The sequence below is a fragment of the Eucyclogobius newberryi genome, unplaced genomic scaffold (genome assembly GCF_026437365.1).
Source record: "Eucyclogobius newberryi isolate DKJ021-1_F unplaced genomic scaffold, fEucNew1.0.hap1 SCAF_6, whole genome shotgun sequence".
In the NCBI taxonomy this organism is placed as follows: domain Eukaryota; kingdom Metazoa; phylum Chordata; class Actinopteri; order Gobiiformes; family Gobiidae; genus Eucyclogobius; species Eucyclogobius newberryi.
Window position 1 is genome coordinate 37,152,478 of NW_027316278.1, and position 20,531 is coordinate 37,173,008.

General features: G+C 39.1%; 1 protein-coding gene across 21 annotated transcripts in view; it reads right to left on the reverse strand.

The window, feature by feature from the left end:
* Positions 1–1,503: 1,503 nt before the first annotated feature.
* The window catches only part of ank1a (ankyrin 1, erythrocytic a), a 185,442-nt gene continuing 166,414 nt past the window's right edge, over positions 1,504–20,531 (reverse strand). For 14 of the 21 annotated variants that reach the window (XM_072434207.1, XM_072434206.1, XM_072434199.1 and 11 more), the window contains 5 exons: positions 19,098–19,443; positions 14,830–14,913; positions 13,188–13,322; positions 10,612–10,695; positions 1,504–8,207 (listed from right to left, as the gene is read on the reverse strand). In XM_072434207.1, coding sequence (XP_072290308.1) covers positions 10,624–10,695; positions 13,188–13,322; positions 14,830–14,913; positions 19,098–19,443 — 637 coding nt within the window. In that variant the 3' untranslated portion in view covers positions 1,504–8,207; positions 10,612–10,623. Of the gene's footprint in view, positions 8,208–10,611; positions 10,696–11,927; positions 13,323–14,829; positions 14,914–16,659; positions 17,071–19,097; positions 19,444–20,531 lie in introns of those variants that run through there. The other 7 variants (XM_072434212.1, XM_072434209.1, XM_072434196.1 and 4 more) reach the window with 7 other exon arrangements.

Here is a 20,531-nt window from a genome sequence, read left to right on the forward strand (position 1 = left end):
TGCTAAATTGCCTATCATTTAATCAAATTGGCCATCAAATTTTGCACTTTGATCCCGGTTCACCTTGGAAAAGAGGTCTCAATCTCATTGGGTTTTTACCTGGTTGATAAATAAATACGTTAATAAATACATTTCTACTTAATGGAGGATTTTTTTTTTTTTTTTTATTTAGTTTGACATAGATTTTCTAAACATCAATTTGAAATGTTCGGCCATTATTACAGAATTTCAAATTTGCTACCCCACATTGGCTTTTATTATAATTACATATTTTGATTGCTCTTCAATGACACAATCAAACTGGTCAACATTCACACCAGCCCAAAAGAACCGCACTTGCAGGTCTTCCAAACTTGCTATCATAGACTAGAAGAACCGTATTGAGACCCACATTGGAGTCTTGGTATGGTTCCAAGTGGACTCCAGTCACTTGTGGTGTGAATGCGAAGCAGCATAAACAAGCTTTTATAGCGCGGTGATAAAAAACACTATAATAAACCCAAGTGTGACGATCAAATGTGAGGAATAGACTGTGATTTTCCCTCGTTCTCCACCTAGTGAACAGAGTTCCTATTCGACCGGAAGTGTGACTACAACGGAAGTGCTGACCTGTGGCAAAAACAGGCAAAAGGTCAATAGGCCGTTCTAGTTCGTTGCTATTACCTGCCCTTTTCCGCCTAGTTGTGATGCAGGGCCAAGGAGGATATTTTCTTTTCTTTTGATTCAGTTCTTTGAAATAATGTGTGGTGGAAACGTGAACTGCAACAAATGCAACTGAAACAATGTTAGAACTTTTAGTCCCCAATCAGATGACTGCCCTTAGTCCCAGAGCAGCAACTAGTCAAAACTGTTCCTTTACTCACCCCTTGTGGCTACTAGCAGTCAGCTGCAGAGAAGGGGAGTTGACATTTTCAAAAAACCCTGATTCAGAACCAAGACAATGGAATGAAGCATTGGTGTGAAAGGAGTTGATTTATAGAATAACCATGTATTGTGTTTTAAACTATCAGTGTTAAGTATAAGGAATTATTACCATTGAAAAGATTGAATAGAACACTTTGCTTTTCAACATTAAAGGGGGCACATCCAAAATCTACTTTAATGAGATTTTAACCTTACCTTTTAAACAACAGGGTTTCTTCATCTTTAGTTTACTCAAAGTTGTATTTTGATTGATTGATTCATGCATGTTTGAGTAATGGAAGAAAGTGTAACTAATAATAAAATGTCATGTAGCCACTTGTTACAATGAAATGTCACTATGAGGAGTTTTGAACAGGAAGTCAATGGACCTATTTCTATTATCCATATTTTGGATCAATATTGTGGTTTAAAATTAACAAAACGTAAAATGATCTACTTACAGTTCAATATTAAGTACTCCTTAAATTAATTTGGCTCCGGGCCTTTTTTTCTTTCACTCGAAATGCAGCCAATGAATGTACTGCACAGTGACATGTATCAAATGTAGTTTTTTTTAGACACACACACATGATACACAAACACATTTCATTTCTTTATTAATTTTGTAAATGTTGAGCTGGTGTACCGAGTAAATTCATAGATGTTAACAGAGTCGACTGGATTAAAAGGCTTTTACATACATTTAAAATGAATGTAGGATTCTCCATAGCAATAAAAAAGCAAACAAAAGTCATTTGAAATACCCCAGAAGTTCCCCATGTTTACCAGGTTGCAGGCATCACCCGACTCTCTTTAGCTACAGCTTTATGATGCTAAAAGTACATCCATAACATAATCCCATTTGACAAGGAAGGGTGCATAGCATTCTAAGTAAATATATATATTTTCATATATATCATATATATATTTATAGATATATAGCCTTTTATGATAAAAAAGATTTTCTGTGCATGTGCGCAGTTGCATTCCTTAGTATTGAGTAATATACTATTGCGTTAATAATGTCTTCAATCCATTCTAAAGGAATATACAAGTTCTCTAGTTTTTGCAACATTACTATTTTTGCATGAACTTGGTGTTGGACGTCGCTCTCTCTGTCTCCAGTCTCTGCTCGTCTGGTGTAGACCAGATTTAGCTTGAGGAAGGGCTGTGCTGAGAGAAAATGTCTGCCGTCTTCAAATACTGGTCATTAAGTCCACCGTGTCTCTGTGAACAGCTGAGCCATGGATCCTACAGCTCGGAATCTGGCTGTACGCACCCACAAGGCCTGCTCTCTTTCATCCGTTCAATTTGAATGTGGATTTCTTACTGTATGACCGTTTGTTGAACATCTATCTAACTCTGAGCAAATAAAGCTGTAGACTGAACAAAATGTTAAAGATTGAAAGAGTTAATTTAACATTCATTGTACTTTGTCAGTAAAAAACAAAGATGATCAGATTTATCTGATTTTATTATTGGGAATTATTGGGAAATGATAATACTTTTACCAGCCATGTAAATCAGGGACGTGCACGGATATTTTGAGGGCCAGATGCAATGAAAGGGCACTTTTTCATAGGTTTAAAACTAATCTACGCACACCTGTCTGATATAGACATAGAACAAGATTTATATACATTATAATATCATAATTAATTCAGTAATATTTCAATTGTCTTTTTTCTGTTATTGATTAAACATAATTTGGCTATAAAAAACATATATAGGGTATAATATAGGCCTACAGTGTGGAAACAAATTCAGTTGTAGTCATCTGGGCACAAGACGTTTCTACTCTCATCCAAGAGTCTCAATCTCCGGATCTAGTCTGAGAACTAGAGCATGTAATGTTTGAACTTAATAGGCCAAATAAACAAAAAATAGAAAATACAATATATTGATTTAACGGTTAATTCATTCATTCAATGTGTTGTTGTTGAATTGTACATTAAATTGATTATTTTAACATAAATTAATTAATTGCATATTGAATTAATTAATTTTACATTTACATTTAATATATTAATTGCATAAATTAATTGCACTTTACATCAATTAATGTTATGTTTAATTTACTCACTGTACATAACATTAATTAATTAAATTGCACTATGAATTAATGAATTATGAATTTGACATATATAATAAATTAATAATTTGAATTTAATAATTTAACTTTGGCACACAAAATCTTCCATAATTACACACTGGCACTACCTGTTGCCTCCTCCTGCTCTCCGGCAGGACTCCCTCTCTTCTCCATGGCGCTGCTGTTGTTTTGTGTTGTTGGCTCGTGCTGCTCAGCCGCTATGAGCTGCAGCCTCACACCGGACAGTGCACATACACCCCAGACAACAGTCCTATCTTAAACTTTTGTGCAGACTCCTGGACTTATGTTTGTTACATGAGAACTGGTCTTTTCCGAGAGATGTTCGGAAAAGACCAGACCACCAGCGGAGAGAGAGAGAGAGTTGAGCGGCAGCAATGTTATTTGTCTTGTTGAGTTAAAACAGCATTTTACATCCCGTAAATATTAAACCTAAAATTACTTTGAGAATGAGGGCACTTAAGGCAAAGGGGCTGAACTATCTGTGCATGTCCCTGATGTACAGTATATGTAGTTAGGACTCATCATTTAATAGGGAATGGAACAGACATAGGGCTATATGTCTAGAACAGGATTTTCCATAATATAAGGCCAGTACACACTATAGGATTTTTTACTCATTTTTTAAGTGTGAGACAATAAGCGCAGACCATGAGGTCATGAGGAGAATTGTATGAGATTTTAAATCTCAAGAGAGCAAAGACTACAAAGTCAAAGGTCGTGTGCTGACAAAGCTAGCACATCTAATGCCAGCTCTTTCCTTATTATTATTATTTTGTCAAACCTGGATCAGAACAATATTTGCATAGAAAGCTACACAGGAATTAGGGTCATGTTAACTGTAGCTAAAACACGCAGCAGCATCACTAATATCGCACTATGTATATATACAAACATGGTCCATTCAACGCTTGGGTGTCCTTTATGGAGTCAAATACTATTGGATTAAATGACATAGATGAAAATGCTACTTTATAGCTTTACGAGAGAGAAAGATTATTGTAATTTTGCTATTTCCCGTGTTTCCCTGGTCCTCTGTGCCAGTCATTCTGTCTGCCCCAGACGCTCTGCTTTATGGGGCTCAACAGTTCAGCCCACTCTGAAGGTCGCTGTGGGTCCGGAAATTCCCCATTCATTTTTGCCATAGGGATTTAGAAATGTTCAAATATTTATTTAAATATTACGAGTTAAAATGCACAATGGAGGCTAAGCTGCTCTGTGGTAACTAATGTCCATAACGCGATTGTTTTAAAAAAATCTGCAACATTTAAAAAACTTAGCACTTTATAAAGTTTGAGAAACAGATTTGAAATAAAATTACACAGTAGGTCTTGTGCTCTTTAGTTACCACAGAGCTAATAAGCCCAGAACATACTTTAAACATTTTTGAAAAAAATTCAGAATCTCTATGGAAAAATGAATGAAAAATGTGCTTCTGGAACCAAGCGATGGGCAGTCACTGTTGTGCTGATGCAGTAGCGGTGATGTTTTATTTTTACAAAATGACAGAGCAGCAATCGGGCGGTAGTAGCTCAGTGGTCAGAGCCACCAAATCCACCAACCTGAAGGTGGGATGTTTGATTCCTGATAGGACGTGTCATTGTGTCCTTAGGCAAACACTTAGCCCACAGTGCCTTATACGAAAGTGATGTGTTCGTGAACGATTGGTGGTGGTCAGAGGGGCAGCCTTGTTTGCCTGTCAGGGCAGCTGTGGCTACACTAGTAGCTTACCACCACCGAGTATTGGATAAAAGAATATTGGTGTAGCCCTTTGAGAGGCTTTAATGAGCCTGTGAAGCCTTATGGTTATTATTATTATTATTATTATTATTATTATTATTATTATTATTATTATCATTATTACTATTATTATTATTATTACTATTATTACTGTAAAATGAGCCTGTAGTGTGCACTGGGCTTTATACAAAGAAATGAAAATAAACTGCGGCAGCTCATATGACCACACTTTTCATGTACCATGGCTCCTCCCCCCCTCCACACACACACACACCCTCACCCACCGTGACATCAGCCGCTGTAGTAAAAATGGCTCTTTGCTTCAGAAATAAGCAAAAACTCAGAGCCCTTCTTTTTGCAACTGCTGCGTTTTCTGTGTATCTGTCTTATTAAAAATATAGCAAAATATAACGTATATGATGAAATATCTGTTAGTTCAAACCCCCTTTGTCCCTCAGTGTTTGCATTGCGATGACATTACACTTTTGATTATTCGCAGATACAGAGGTGAAACATTCTCTATTATTCTTAATACTTAAATACAGCCAACACACATGACTACTTCAGAACTACAGTACAACAGAGACTGTACATTCATCAATTCAGGTCGCACTACAATACTAGGTGGTTATTGCAACATTGGCATGGTTTCACAGAAAGCAATTATTTTAACAACTTTGACACAATTGAATTATGCTTTATGATATAGCATGAGATGGCACGCAATATTATGGTGGCCGTGAAGTGCAGAACAAAATGACAAAATAAGACCTTTCAAATATACTTTAATACGCCTTTATAGTTCTGATCATTTGTGCAACACAATATTTTGTTGGTTGAAATTATTTGAAATGTATTTTAAAATTAAGCCTTGTTTTGCAACTTTCCGGCCGCCATCTACACTTGAAGTAAATCAACTAAATGAAAGTGTTTTGTAAAAATTTGAATAACCACGCACATTCATAAACACACTTTTTCCCTTAATCTGAAATGGAAATATCTAGAACTGGGCACTTGGAAGGTGAGATAAGATGGCTCATTCAAAGTCCAAACCAAACCAAAGGATGAGATAAAAAAGTTGCTACGCTTGAAATGCATTTGTTGCTTTGTACAAGTGCAAAATTAAGTGTCTATGTACTGACATCATTGCTTTGTGGGGCCTAAAATCTGCTGTCCACAGACTAGAAGCCCGTGTTTAGGAAGAACATGAAGCTTAAGTCCCTTCTCTCTGGTCACCTGGACAATCTTCTCGGCACTGTTATTGCTGCTTGGGTTTGGACGAACTCGAGGAAGAGAGTGGCAAGGGCCACGCTCACAGTTACAGGTCAGAGAACGCTTCACAGTGATTGGTGACTCTCGAGAAAAAGCAAGGGGGCAAACATTCAACTCAGCATACCTTCCTCTCCGCTGTGTAGTATGGAGTTGCATTTGCGCCAAAAGTGAGTTAAAGGGATCAATCAGCTTTTAACCACATTATAACATTGTTCCATCATCAGACACCTGCTGGGAGTTGTATTTAGCTTCATTCACACTTGTTTGATGAATCCTTAAACTCTTGAACATCCCCCCCCCCCCAAAAATGCACAGCTTTTAAATGTCCTGTAACTGATTTTGGACCATGGGTTTTAGTTTAAGCCATTAGCTGCTTGGACATTGCACCAGGACACAGACAAAATTGTCTGGGATTGCCTCTGGCATTTGTTTCCATGTAGTGCTCTAATTTCCTCCTACTCTTTGAAAGTTTGTCACACCATAATAGGGAATCAAGTGTGGGATAGAGTCAAGCAGGTGATTTCCCATGATTCTTAGAGAACAAAGTGCCTGATGAGGTGAGTTGTCCGTACCGTCTTAAAACCTTGGTAAAATGTATAAGATATAAATTACATTCTTGTGTTTGGATGGACTCGAGGGCCCTCCGAGGCAGCTGCTGTTGTGATTTTGGGCGTTACAAAAATAAATTGAATTGAATTCTCAATAGTTTTCTTATTTAGCTGCTTTTACCATGTAATGCATGATGTAATGAGCATTTATCTTGACTAGATATGATTCACCAGGCATTCATTACAACTCTATGCTTACTTTAGCATGTTGAGGCAAGCTAGTGTTTGTTTATTTCCCCTTTGTAATTCCCTCTAATGCCAGTAGATGAGCTCTAACTCAAGTTCTAAGGAAAAGGTACAAGAGCATGTTTAAAGGCCAATAGTGATGTAACAAATGCAGAATACTCATATTTTAAATGTACTTGACTCATGTTATAGGAAACTGACTTTGGGCAGAAATGTAACTCCATACATATCTCTCCTCCTCCAGTGCTACAGTCTTGAGTGTCTCTGGTTGTGGTCAGGACTACAGACGCTACTACTCGTCGGCCCCTTTCTGACCCTGCCCCTACTGAGTGAGGACGGGGCTGCTACATCTACTCTGAGGCAGTAGTGAGAAAGACCAAACCATCTTGAAACACAGAAATGGAAGATACGTGACATTTACTCACTCAGGGCTGCTCATTCATCATCTTTGTTTGATGCAAGAAAATAGAATCTGTAAAATAAGACGTTGACATTCGACTGCACATCTTTGGCTGAGACTTCTCTTACTTCTCTACGCTCAATTTGAGAACAATATCAAACAGCGTTTCCCTTTCTATTGACATTGCTTAACTGTAGGTGTATCTTGTGCGCAAATAAAAAATAAAAAAAAATGGCAAAAGACATGCTTGCATATCATATCAAATTAATTTGCTGATTTGCGAAAAATAAAGTGATCTTCAAGTAAACTCTACTGTACAATTTAATGGAAATACCGTCTAACTAACACTTTCAAGTAAACACAATGCGGAAAGTTAATAAGACCAAACAAGATGATGCATGGCGCCATATTTAAGCTGTGATAAAGTGTTGATAAATGGGATCCCACATGGAATTACAAGTTCAGTCGACGTGGACAGTGGGGAGAGAAACTGTTGCCTAGAGACAATTTGTTTTTCTTTTTTATATATTTATTTTGTACCCCTTTAAAAAAAAAAAATGGTGTCACTTTCTTATTGGCCCATGATTGACCATATTCAGTGCTGCATGCCTGTCCCCCTAACCCCCCTCGTATCGTAGTTAAAGACAGGCCATGCGGCGGGAGTCACTCATGCTCATACACATACAGGAAGCTCGTTTGGTTGCTCAATTTTTTTTTTTGTGTGTGTCATTTTTTGGTCTGTGTTTTTGTTTTATACGAAAATCATGCGTCTTGCCTATAGATGTTTCTCATGGTTTTAAAAAAAATATCATAAAAACTACAGGTAAAACCATATCCCTTCGGTGGTGGCGTGCTGAAGGTCCGGCGGTGCTCAGGTCCGTTTGTCTGGCTGCTGTCTGCTGTAAGGTGGTCAGTGGTCAGCGACAGCGCCTGGTCATGTGTCCATGTAGGATGGTTTAGGTGAAGGAGTGGAATCGTGTGGAGAACTCTGTGGGGAGAGGAAGCAACATTATAAAGTGATACCTTTTTGTTTTGTCGTGTTAAAGTTTGACAGTTTTTCTGATTCTGTTCAGACCAGGCACTATAAGACAAGCCTCACAAGGGTTAGCCTGGCTAGCAATGAGCAATTGGTTACTCTTGGGCATTTTTGGCATATATAGTCATTCATAGACACATAATTTTCTATCTCTGCCAGTTGCTACCTATTTGATGCTAACCGGAGTTACGTCAAATCGAACGCTCCTTCACTTACAAATTATTAATTAAGCCAATCCCTGTATAAAAGTGTTTATTTTGTGATACCTATGTCATTATCTCTCCTCGCCAATAACATGCAAAAGAATATGTTTAGTGCCACTATATTCTTACAAAAGCACAACATCAGAAATCTCAACTTAAAGTTAGCTTTTAGTTCAGATGCAAACTTTACAAGCTAATTATGACCTAAAATAAAAAACACCAAACTCAAAAGTTACTTTTAACAGAGTTTGACCTAAATGTACTCGATGGGTTGGTATCAGCCTAAACTCTCTGGATTATTCACAACTAGCATTTTTGTGGGGTAATGCTTATGGCTATATGAATAAATACATTATATATATTTATATTTTTGTTCAGTGTATCATTCATTGCAATAGAAGAGGTTCAGGTGCGTCATTTTTCAGGTGAGGCAGTTCTGCCCAGACCCGGTTATTTTATCTGCCCCAAAGCTCTAAAATTAACCAAATGAACTGTTCCTAACCCAAATCCTAATCCTAACTTTTTGCTAATTGTGAAAAAATATATTGTTTAAAATGCACTGCCATCAGTGATGGTTGTGTGGTATAACCGGGTTGGGAAAGATTAAGCAGTCGAAGGGGCTCCAAATTTCCCGGTACATCGGCATCCCCATAGACCAGGAAGTGCCAAGCATAATTAGCAGCTAAGGCTAACTTTTAAAAAAGCATCTAGGGAAATGTTTGAAAAGTAAACAGTAGGTTGCACAAAAGGCCATGCTGCATTGTTGCTTTGAGACGTTCCTCTGATACTCTATATACTCTGATACTCCTATAATCAGAACATAGGCGTTACGTTCCTGCAATAGAAAGCAAAATGTTTCTAGTGGTTTGTCCATAGAATAAGAATGGTGCCCTCCGTCTAGTATTTAGTGTTTAAAGTGTTCAGTATGCCCTGCTTGTGATGATGTCAGTGCACGTTCTGAACAAGGCCAGTCAGTAGTTACTCCAGAGAAAACCAGCCTGCAGCATGCTTGGCCATTAGTCTGTGAACATGTCTTAAAATGGACACTCTATATTTAATTGTCCTCTGTGATGATGGCACACACACTGCTAGACCAGCCAAAGCATTCAAACACACATAAATAAGGCGTCACTGGAAAGGCGACACACGCACAGTGTGGTGCTCTGCAGAAGCTCCATTAGCTGTGGAGAGCATGCAAAAGTCAGTCCATCAAAATAAATTTACGTGTGCATGAATATACATCATCCTAATATAAATTGGATTCTGCATGCATACTGTACCTTTCCAGTCAGTTGTAACAAATTGCAATTTGGCAATCACTGCTTTATTCAGTAGTAACAATATGCTTTTTTTTGCATATGGGTTGGTTTATAGTAGTTTTGGTGTAAGATTGCAGTGTTGTGTAACATATGATTAGTACTGAATTAAAGGCACATCAACTGGATTAGATTTGTTCCAAAAAGATGAAATCCATTTTGACTGAGGCAAAATAACTCTACAAAATAAAGTTTAGGCTCAGAAGCAAAAGAAACAATGAATTGTGTTCAGTAATAAGTAAAACTAGATTAACAAAGGCTTTCTTCTCTTTTGAAAATGCTCACTTTTCCAGTTGACTCTTCTTACAGCGTTAATTTATTTGTCTCCTTCAGCTGTGTGCGTTTCTGTCATAGGGTTAGGGTTGTCATTTGATCTGGCAGATTAAACGCTAGCTTGTTTTATACATCAAGGAGAGACAGAGAATGAATAACCCACAAACACCATCGCTTAGACTTTGGAGCAGCTTACTGAAGACAAAACAAAGTCACTCAGTTCTAATGCAATCTCCTATAGTCTCCCAAAGGTTCTTGTCCCCTGCAGGGTCCCAGTTGACAATTTTAACTACTACTTGTTTATTTTGCTTGTTTATTTGTGGCCCAGCCGCTGGGGTTTGTCAGACTTCTGCCAGTATTCTGTAATGTTCTGGTGATTATTTGACCAAATTTACAAATTTTAGCGCTCAGATGCAACCTTCATTTTCCTTGTGGAGAATTGTATTTTCTCTTTTGTTATTTGCTTCAGTCAAAGTGAGCATTTTTGACCCACACACTCTTTACATTTAACCCGGGTGGACAGTGGGTTAAATGTGATCAGACGGGGTTGGAGGCAGCGCGTACCTGCTGCCTGCCTCACTGCTTAACTCTCCGCAGACTGGCACATTTCACTATCTGAGCCCCTCTCTTCACATCAGCAGAATCGGGCTACAACGGGGGAGGGAACAGGAGGGGTGAGGCCACATGAGAGGGGTCGGGTGTAGGGGAGTGTTAATAATGGGAGGAAAGGGAGAGAAAGAGCAGGAAAAATTGAAGACAGCCAGTGAAAACAAAAAAGAAAATGGAAGTGTGAAAGACCAGTGGCAATGTGGAGGAGCTAGCTTCAGCTTGGTGTGATATTAGTGTAGTCATTGTTGTGTAATTGTTTGTTATGGTGAGATTTTTAAAAGGTACAACAACTAGATATTGGGAATATTCAGATTAAAAAAAAAAAAAACTGGACCTTGGACTGGTCCATTGTGTTCAAATCAATGTCAGATGTTAAAGGAGACTCTAATGCAACTTGAATGCATCTTGTTATATTGTATTGTATTTTCCTTTATGTTGAGTTATAATGAGTGCTCAGAAAATTCACCTATCCCCTATTCCCGTCCACTTCCCACTGCTTAGTTGTGTTTATTTGAAACATTAAGACTCTGAGTCACATAGCCACTTCAGAAATAAAAATGTAAATTACAATCTGCTGCGTGTTACAACGGACGTGTTACAGGCTTATAGATGGAGAATATTTACATAGTGTATTATTGAAGAAAATCTGAAATTGTATATGTATGTCAATATATATATATATATATATATATATATATATATATATATATATATATATATATATATATATATATATTGTATGTCCTTAGATGATTATAAGTTTGTTATCTTAAGTTCGGGAGCAGGACCACACCCCTTTCACGCCCCTTCCTACGGCTACATTATTTAAACATCCAGGCCACATACACCTGTGTTCATGACATCGTGCCCCTCCGCCCACCCTCTTTTAATTGTTATAATTATTCTATTTCATCTAGATGAGGGTATTGAGGCCCAGGAGCCTACAGCCCTCATCGCCAGAAGCCCCAAAACTGCATCCATTTTTGTACATTTGAGTTGGTAGTGTTTCTCTCATGGCAATGAACACTTTGCATCGCAGTTGTGGTCCTTAATAGTGAATTTGGTGTAAGAACAAATAATTCAAACTTAATCATATTAAAAATTCCTCTTAGTTTATATTAAAAAAGTAAAGACCGTGCACCGTGTAGCAGTGTGTTTATTATATATTTTTTGTTATTAACATTGTTTATTACGAAGTAAATCATCCAATTCGACAACCTTTGAGTGAAGCACAGTCATGTTGTGAATTTGTGTGACAGAGAACACAGTCAGAAGAGGAACTAGAGCCTTTAATGAAAATATGAATCATATAGACAAATGTCATGAACAGAATACAAACGCTGCAGTGAGCCAGTCTTCTCCCAGTGGACATGTCTGTGCTTTGGTGGGACCATGCAGGAGAAGAACATTTGTATGTGGGCCACAAGGACACTCACACTCACACTTCTCACTCAACTTTACCTGACCCACCCTCTCGTGTCAAACTCAAGGCCCGTTCACCAACCAAACCTGTTCCATCAGAAAACTCCAAAATATATGACAGAAGCTTTCATTTTCTTCACTATGTTAAGAGATTAATAATTGATTAAAAAAGGTTTTGTTTTTTTCACATATTTTTTCATATTTTCAGTATCTTTACTTATTCAAAGGTACTTATTAATAATCTAGTTTACTTATTAATTATATAGTTTCCATACTAGTTTTAGTATCAACTAGGATAAGATTTTTGATACATTTGAAGTATTGCGATCACTTCCAGGAAAATTCACAAGAAGGCAGGACAGATATAGGCCTATGAACTGACAAACTAATAAAATAATCAAATGTATTTCAGGACATCTTTGTACAGATGTAAACTACAGGGTCAGCAGTTGTTTGCACAAAATAAGACAGGATGTTTTGTTGTTTGTCGAAGAAATGACGGAATTGCAGTTCATTCAAATTGCAATTTTTATTCGATTGCGATTAATCTTGCAGCCCTACTAACATTTCAACCTCGATTCCGATACTAAAGAATACTTGATACTTTGGATGCAACAGTACAGTTTTCTCACAATCAAATATGACTATCTCGATTAATGGGTCAAAAAATCTGTGATTTTGATATGTTTTAGGCCTTGGAAGAATAAAAACTAATGTTTTATTTCTATATCAACTATCAAAAAACAAGAGTCAGGCATTTGCAGATCTGTTTAATAATATCTAACTGCAAAAGGATGGTATGATTAACACTATTGTTACTACTTAATACTGATTTTGAAAATAATTAAAAATGCATTTTTCAACACAAAATATTAGTTTCACAATAATACTGCTTCCTGTATGTGATATTCCAAAACCTTTCAGGAAAGGTCAAATTTTGTGCTGTAAACTCTCCTACAAATTGGACGTTGAGTTTGACACGCCCGCCCTCACTTCCGCCTCATTCTTTCTGAGCACACCTCTGTCATTTCTCTGCTGACGCGCACATGAGTGTTGAGTCCGCTGGGTGCTATCTAAGAGAGAAGGGAGGGGCCCGGTCAGTAGCCCACCTTGCTGCTGTCTCGGCCCAGGATGGCGTAGCTCATGTACTGCTCGGTCTCCAGGTCCAGCTCATTGGGGTCCTCCTCTGTCATGTCCTGAACCCCCTCCTCACCCTTGCCCCGCCGCACCACCTTCCTCACAGTCTGCACACGGCACACCAAGCGGAGAGGAGAACACAAAAGGACCGTCACAACCACGCAAAAAGAAAGAGGAAGGTGAAGGATGACATGTACAGGGCCAGGCCCAGTGTTGGCCAATAACAGGTTCACTCTCTTTGTCCAAGATAGTTTAATTTGGTGTCCTATGGTTTTGTTGATATTTTGACATGATACTGATCAAAACTAAATGGGGCTATAACATTTTGTACTTTTTTTCCATGTAATAACATTAGACTTTTGTTAAATGAGACTGCTTAATAATGTCTGCATCTTTTGCAGCTGGAGGTATGTTATTTCCCATTTGATTGTTACGAGTTCCAACATCTGATTGTAGTTTTATTTAGGTGAAAAACCTATAAAAACCTATGTGTTTATTTTGAGTGGACACTCCACAAACCTGATTCGTACTTGGCCCGGAGGAGGAGCCTTCTCCCGCTTGTTTCCTAGTAAATGTTCTTATACAATTCATCTGCATTCCATTTCCATGGGCCACCTCCACAAAGTTACATAGTGTTGCTTTAAATAGCTAAATATTGTCGGATTTAACCTGTAACAAAGGTTTACAAGCACTCAGATCCACTTTTTGCAGAGATTTCAATAGTTTTTCAAGTGTGATAAAGCCCAGTTGTCTTGAACACACTTTAAGTATAGAGCGTTATATACTCTTTTTCCTTGCCTTTTCCTATGCTGCTCTCAAAGCTTTCACTCTTTCCAGTCTGAACTGAAATTGTGTTTCACTGAGGGGTTTTCGCTCCACTTAAAAAACAAAGAGCGTAATATAGTTCTGTTTTTAATCTTTTTATATTATGACTCTTGTTTATTTTAGATGTGTAAATGTTTTTTACACCGTGTTCTGCACGTGATTTAGCAATGTGTTCCAGGTCCCCCCTAGAAAAGAGGTCTCAGGTACAGCACCTTTAAAGAAAGCTATGAAGTGCTGAATGAGCCAAATATGGTGAAAAGAATTCTGCTTGTAGAGGGCAGCAGAGCAGTTCTAAGCACTTGGTTTGCCAAATTATGTGACAGAAAATATATATATATATTTTTTGTATTATTTCACAAACAATATTTAGATAATGCTACATATACTCTAAGAATAATAAAGGTTTAATTGAATTCAATTCAATTTATTTTTGTAAATTGAATTGAATTGAATTAAACCTTTATTATCGTTAAGAGTATATGTAGTATTATCTAATTATTGAAGTTTACAGAAGTTTTGTGCAAGAAGTTAATGGACTGTAAAATAAACGGCGATGCTGCACAATAATCACAAAATGCCAGTTTCCTTCATTTTTGATCAGTTCTAGCTTGCGTTTTTGAACGGAGCAAACATATTCAAGCCTTTTAGTCAAACATTTAAGTTAAAACAAAGCTCAGTGTGGAACCTGTCATTGCCATCACTAAGGCCCCCGAGTGTACATGGTCTTTGGCTCTGGTTCAATGGAATGGCATGTTTGAGACGAGAGAATAAGTACTTAGTGGGACTGACCTTTTTTGTGACGATATTTCCGTGTTCATCGGTGAACTGTTCTTCGCTCACTTGCTCCCCGGGGAGATTGTCTGCTTCGTCACCCTGGAAAAAATGTACCCGTCAGGTAAAGAGATCGTAGCAATTTGCTTTCCTCATCTACTTAAAGCAAATATATCAATATTTTTGAGGATTATTCCAATTACAATGATCAGACGATGTTCTTGCAATCATAAACATGCTTAAAAGTGTTTGTAAATGTTGAGGTCGAAGTGTTCCAAAAATGTTAATGGACTGTAGTATTAAAGGTGGGGTACGTGACCTTCTTTGCCACGTTTTGACTGGCTTTGGTACCTGGCCAGGTTGCCATGGAGTGCTTGGGCATGGTTAGAGTTAATAGCGGCCTGCGTCTCCATGCTCAGGGCCAGGTCTGGGTCCAGAGGAAGGGATCTATGTGAGCCTCTGACCTGCATTTTATATTTATATCATAAGACCTATCTCATAAAGACACAAAACTACATTTAGTAATTCCAACCTGTGTTGCTTCGATATGGTTAAATTTAGAGTGAAGGACTAGGACCAACGACCAGAGGAGCACGCCTTCTGCTCGTGAAAAACACTATGAACTAAGAGGACAACAAAGGAGGAGAACCAGCCTTTACTGTTGGACTGACCCCGAGAGAAAGGAGCCATGTGGGCCCTGGTCACAGAGCTGCTCTTCAGCTTCATGCTGCTGACCTTCCAGAGAGAGGAAACTACTTCTGGTGATTTTGCAGCATTTATTTAATTTTCTCTACACCACGTTTTAACCTCTCTTTATGTACAGAAAACAGTTTATGCTAATTTGCGCTAGCTTTGTTTAGCTAAGCATATGGGCTCAACACAATTATTTTCTATTAATATCTGCTTTTTACTCTTTGTGTTCTGTCTTGTCTTCTTGGATTACCACATCCACATCTTGGATGTGGTGGTCCTTAGCTAAAGCATATCAAGCTTTGTGAGGTAGTACTTCTGTGGGACCACTTTGGATGGCATAAACGGCCCGATTCACTTATGATAGTGGACTTTCACATCAATGCGCTCCAAAGCAAACCAGTGAAAACATGGCTATTCTTGACTAAATAATACATATAAATGACTGTGTAATAAAAGCAGTTGTGACAAAATCAGACCCCTACAAGACCAATCTTGATTTGATCTGATAGTCCATACATTGTTGACCTCTATCAGTGATCTCAGCTAATGGAAAATACAGCAGTACAACAGATGATTAAGTTTTTGTTTTGGGAAGCCCCCTAAAGACAACTGGTGGAATTTTCATTGCACATGTTTCTTAGCAACAGTTAATTGTTTTTAATGGCTATAGCCCTGCTAACCAGCTATTAATAGAATAAAAGAGACAATCGGACTGACTCGCTGTGAATAAGGCCTATAGACTTCAAGGGGAGGTTAGAATGTATTTAAATGTTGTTTTTTAAGAAGCTGGCATTCTTTTTATATGCACATTTGTTAAATGTTGTTTTATGTTTTATCGCAATAGTAGCACAAGGAAGTAGACTATAGAAATGAGGAGAGCAGGTTTGCCACGTAACTGTACACAACAAGATCTCCATTAGACTGGCACTGTGTGGATTTGGTTGATCAAGTTGGTATTTACAGCCGCTTCTGGCCTTAGAATCAGCTTTATACCAGTGTTTCGTTGTGACGCGTTCACAAACACATGATGGAATCTTATGAAGACTAGGCAAAAGGAAACGTCAGGCGTCATATAACCATGCCCTGTCACCCACTAATCAGCTTCCAAACCCTGGTCCACGGAGCAGCTTGTGGACAGGCAGCCCTGTCAAATACCTTGAGGATGACTCGGCGGCGCACCACTCTGGTGGTCACGTTCTCCTCCTCATCGGCCACGCCCTCCCCCTCCCCGAGCTCATGGTCCAGAGCGCGGTGTATATACGTGAGAACTGATCGCACCGAACCGCTGGCGATGTGCAGCACGTTCTGACAGCTGATGACCAGGAAGGCCAGCAGCACGAAGCTGAAGAGCAGCTCTGTGACCAGGGCCCACATGGCTCCTTTCTCTCGGGGTCAGTCCAACAGTAAAGGCTGGTTCTCCTCCTTTGTTGTCCTCTTAGTTCATAGTGTTTTTCACGAGCAGAAGGCGTGCTCCTCTGGTCGTTGGTCCTAGTCCTTCACTGTCCTGTCAGCAGTAGCCTCTCACTCATGTCCAGTGCTGCCAAAGCCACTTGTGTTCACACCCCCTGTACCCACCTCCCTCACTATGTCCATGTGACCCGTGCTCTTTAAATACCACAGGCTTCACAGCGTCTCTGCTAAGAACTAATGGAACCACACTCAGAGCACTCCCTCTTCCTAGACAGAATAATGTGTATTCAAAGGTAAAGCGCACAGACTTCAATATTACAGTTGTAAGACTTTCAGAGAACTATAGATCTTTTTTCTGATAGTGTCCTCCAAAGAGCTGTGTGACCGTTGGAGCACAAAGTTCACAGCTCTGGATCAGGTTACAGAATGCAGCTATATTTGTCATTTGGTGTGTGCCCATGTTGGGCCTCAAAGTGTTTGTGTGCGCATGTGAGCCCGCATGGACATTTCTGATGTTCTTTTAAACAAAATACTGGACTAAAATATGGAAACATAATCATCAGCTGATTACTGTTTGAAGTCACAAAAACTGGAGCATGAATTGACTATGTACATTAGAGAGGGTGCACCCTGGACAGTTAATCCACTTATAACAAACAACATTTCGTTTGGATCTCTGCTGTTTGCCACGGGACTAGATTGAGTTAGAGTGAATGACACACAGTTTAGCATAAACATTTCAAAGCATGTTTGAAGCTGGCATTTCACTTCCGGGGCTCATTATGCAGTTATACTGATTGTGATGGAAATCAGTATTAGAGTATAGCTATGATTTATGGACTCTCAGATTCACAGATCGAGAAAACGTCAGGTATCAAGGAGATTCAGAACGCATGTTTTTGACTGTCACAGGGGAGAGGATTTTCTAACCAGGATTAATCAAACTAGCATGAATGAAACCAAATGCTACTGTGTTGTATGTATGTTGCAGTAGCGAACGATGATCTTTATGGATGGGCAAGATGACTTGGGGTGTTCGTCAATATTTGTGGATTTGCACGCAAATGTGAAAAAATAAATAAAAAATACTTGTTTTAACTTCAAGTCATAACACAAACGAGCGCTCTATGTTATTAAAATATTGATTGTATTTCTAACTAATGTCTAATCATTATAAACAGTGAACAGAGCCTTGGCCACAAACAAAGACTTGTCTCCAGTAGCGTGTGGTTACTTTTATGGATGGGCAAGCAGACTTGGCATGTTCATCAATATTCATTGGATGCATGCAATGCTGTACAATGATGAGTTTCTCCAATCTCCCCCTGAGGAGAGAATCTCCTCCTGAGTGGGTCCAGCTCCACTGTCTATCTTCAAATTGAAGCCTGTCCGTCCGACGGAGACCCAAAGAGGTTTGTTAGTTTTTCCTGACTGAGAAGGCGGGTCTAAGGACAGGGGACCTTGGGACATTTGTCTAAGGACAAGGGATGCTTGGACATTACCAAGTCCCTATGAACATTGTTAATCTGTTTTTCACTGTCGCCCCTCGAGGCAACTGCTGTTTTTTTTTTATTTTGGGCGTTATAAAAATAAATGTAATTGAAATTGAATTGCTCACTAAAACCATGACTTCCAGCCATACTTCAGCAGCAGAAGTGAGGCAATATATTTATTTGGATATATTTCAGAACTTAAATATAGTTGTGACACACAGATAGATTGTATTGGCCATGATTGCCTTGATTGCCTGATTTGCCTTGATTGCCCTGACCGTCATTGGTATGTTGTATGATTTTTATGAAGAAACAATGTTAGAACATGGTTGAAATGGTTACATTCGCAGATTGAGAATGACTCTTGGATGAGAGTCGAAACGTTTAGTTTTTCCTAAAACAACAGAAAATGTATCTACAACATGAGTGAAAGCTCAAAAAAAGTACATTTTGCATAATCGGTGTCCTTTGAAAACACAATGCTTAAGTCTTCACATTAATTCTAATTTCCTTGATATTTTGTTGTTGTTCTAGTGGTAAGGTTAAAAAGAAATGATAAGTACACGATTCTTTCAGTTCAGAAATAAGTCCACATTTCCACAGGTTTCCCCACCCATATTCATATACTCCATATAAAATGGTCAAGTTAATATTAACAATAGGATCCAGCAATGAGGCTGGTGTGTGTACCTGTCCCTTGAGGCGCATGTGCTCCCAGGCCCTGAGCTCGGGAACTCTGTGAGGAAAGCCCAGGCCCTTCTCAAACGGCTGTGTCCCTCGAAAGTGTCCCTGCAGGATCTCTGAGTGGCCCATGTCCCGCACTGGCTGTAGAAGCGACTCCTGGGCCATGTGCTCCACCTCCATGGCATTCCGAACTGAGGACATCATGCCGTCCATTGCCTGCTTTACTTTAGGCTGAGGTCCCACCCAGGCCTGGGCATCCGTCACCGGAGACCAGGGCTGACCGGTCTGCTCCTGGAGGTAGGACAGGAAGGAGCCGCCGCTGCCCCCACTGCCACTGTTACTGTTACTACACCTGCAAGCAAAGTGTTAGGACTCAAAACATACAATAGGTTGTGTTGACGTGGCATCACAACAGAATCTATCGAATCTCACTAGTCTAACTTTTCCCCCCCGTTTTTTGTTGATCTGGTTTGTGGTTCATATCACTGTAATTACTGGGACTATCCACATATCCAACCAAACCAAAAACTGGCACAATGTTCAGTGTCTTCTCTGTCAGTGTAACAAAAGTGACCTCATATTTTCACAATTGCCTCAGAAAGTGGTGCCATAATTCAACTCAAAAATCAGGAGTTGAAAGAGCTTCATGCTATCAGATGGATATTTCTGCCCATTGCTCAGACTATTATATTTTTCTGAAGCTAACTAGAGTGATATCAAACGTTCTTTTACATACAAATGAATGTGAAGGATTCCTTCATTTGTATTTCATGGCCTAATGTTAAAGGTGGTATGGACGATTTTTTTCAGCAAATTTTTTATCATATTTCCTCGTGGCGTGGATAAATCATTTGTCCTGCCACGTATCAATCATAAAACGCACCTATCGCTCACCTGCAGCCGCGTGCGGTTCGTGCCCACCCACGTTTCCGCGTGCCTAAGCGCATGGATCTATCATAATACAGTTCCCTCAGTGTACGGGGCAAAATGAAGACGGAGAAAGACAGTTCGAGCTGATGCAGAAGTGGACAGAAATCTACGGGAGACGCGCGATCTGATGCGCTCCGTTGCGCTAATAAACAAACGCACGTGTGTGTTGTATCAGTCCGCACGGGGGAGTGCACATGCGCACTTCCGCCTGCGTTCTCAAATCGCCGAAAAATCGTCCATTGTGCCTTTAAGGGATTTTGAGTCTAGCCTTTTTATGTTGGATGATGTCATGATCTAAGATGATGGGAAAGGGCCTTTGTACTCATAACATAACCCATAACATACCTTAGTTTGTGACAGAGAAGACATTGAACTTTGTGACCATTTTAGTTTCATGTGGATAAGCCCAGGAATAAAGTGATTAGGGATTCTAAAGTGTTGTGATAAACACAATCTATTGACAGACCAGGGAAGCATTAAGAGAGGGCCTCTGCCTGTGAACATTTTGTG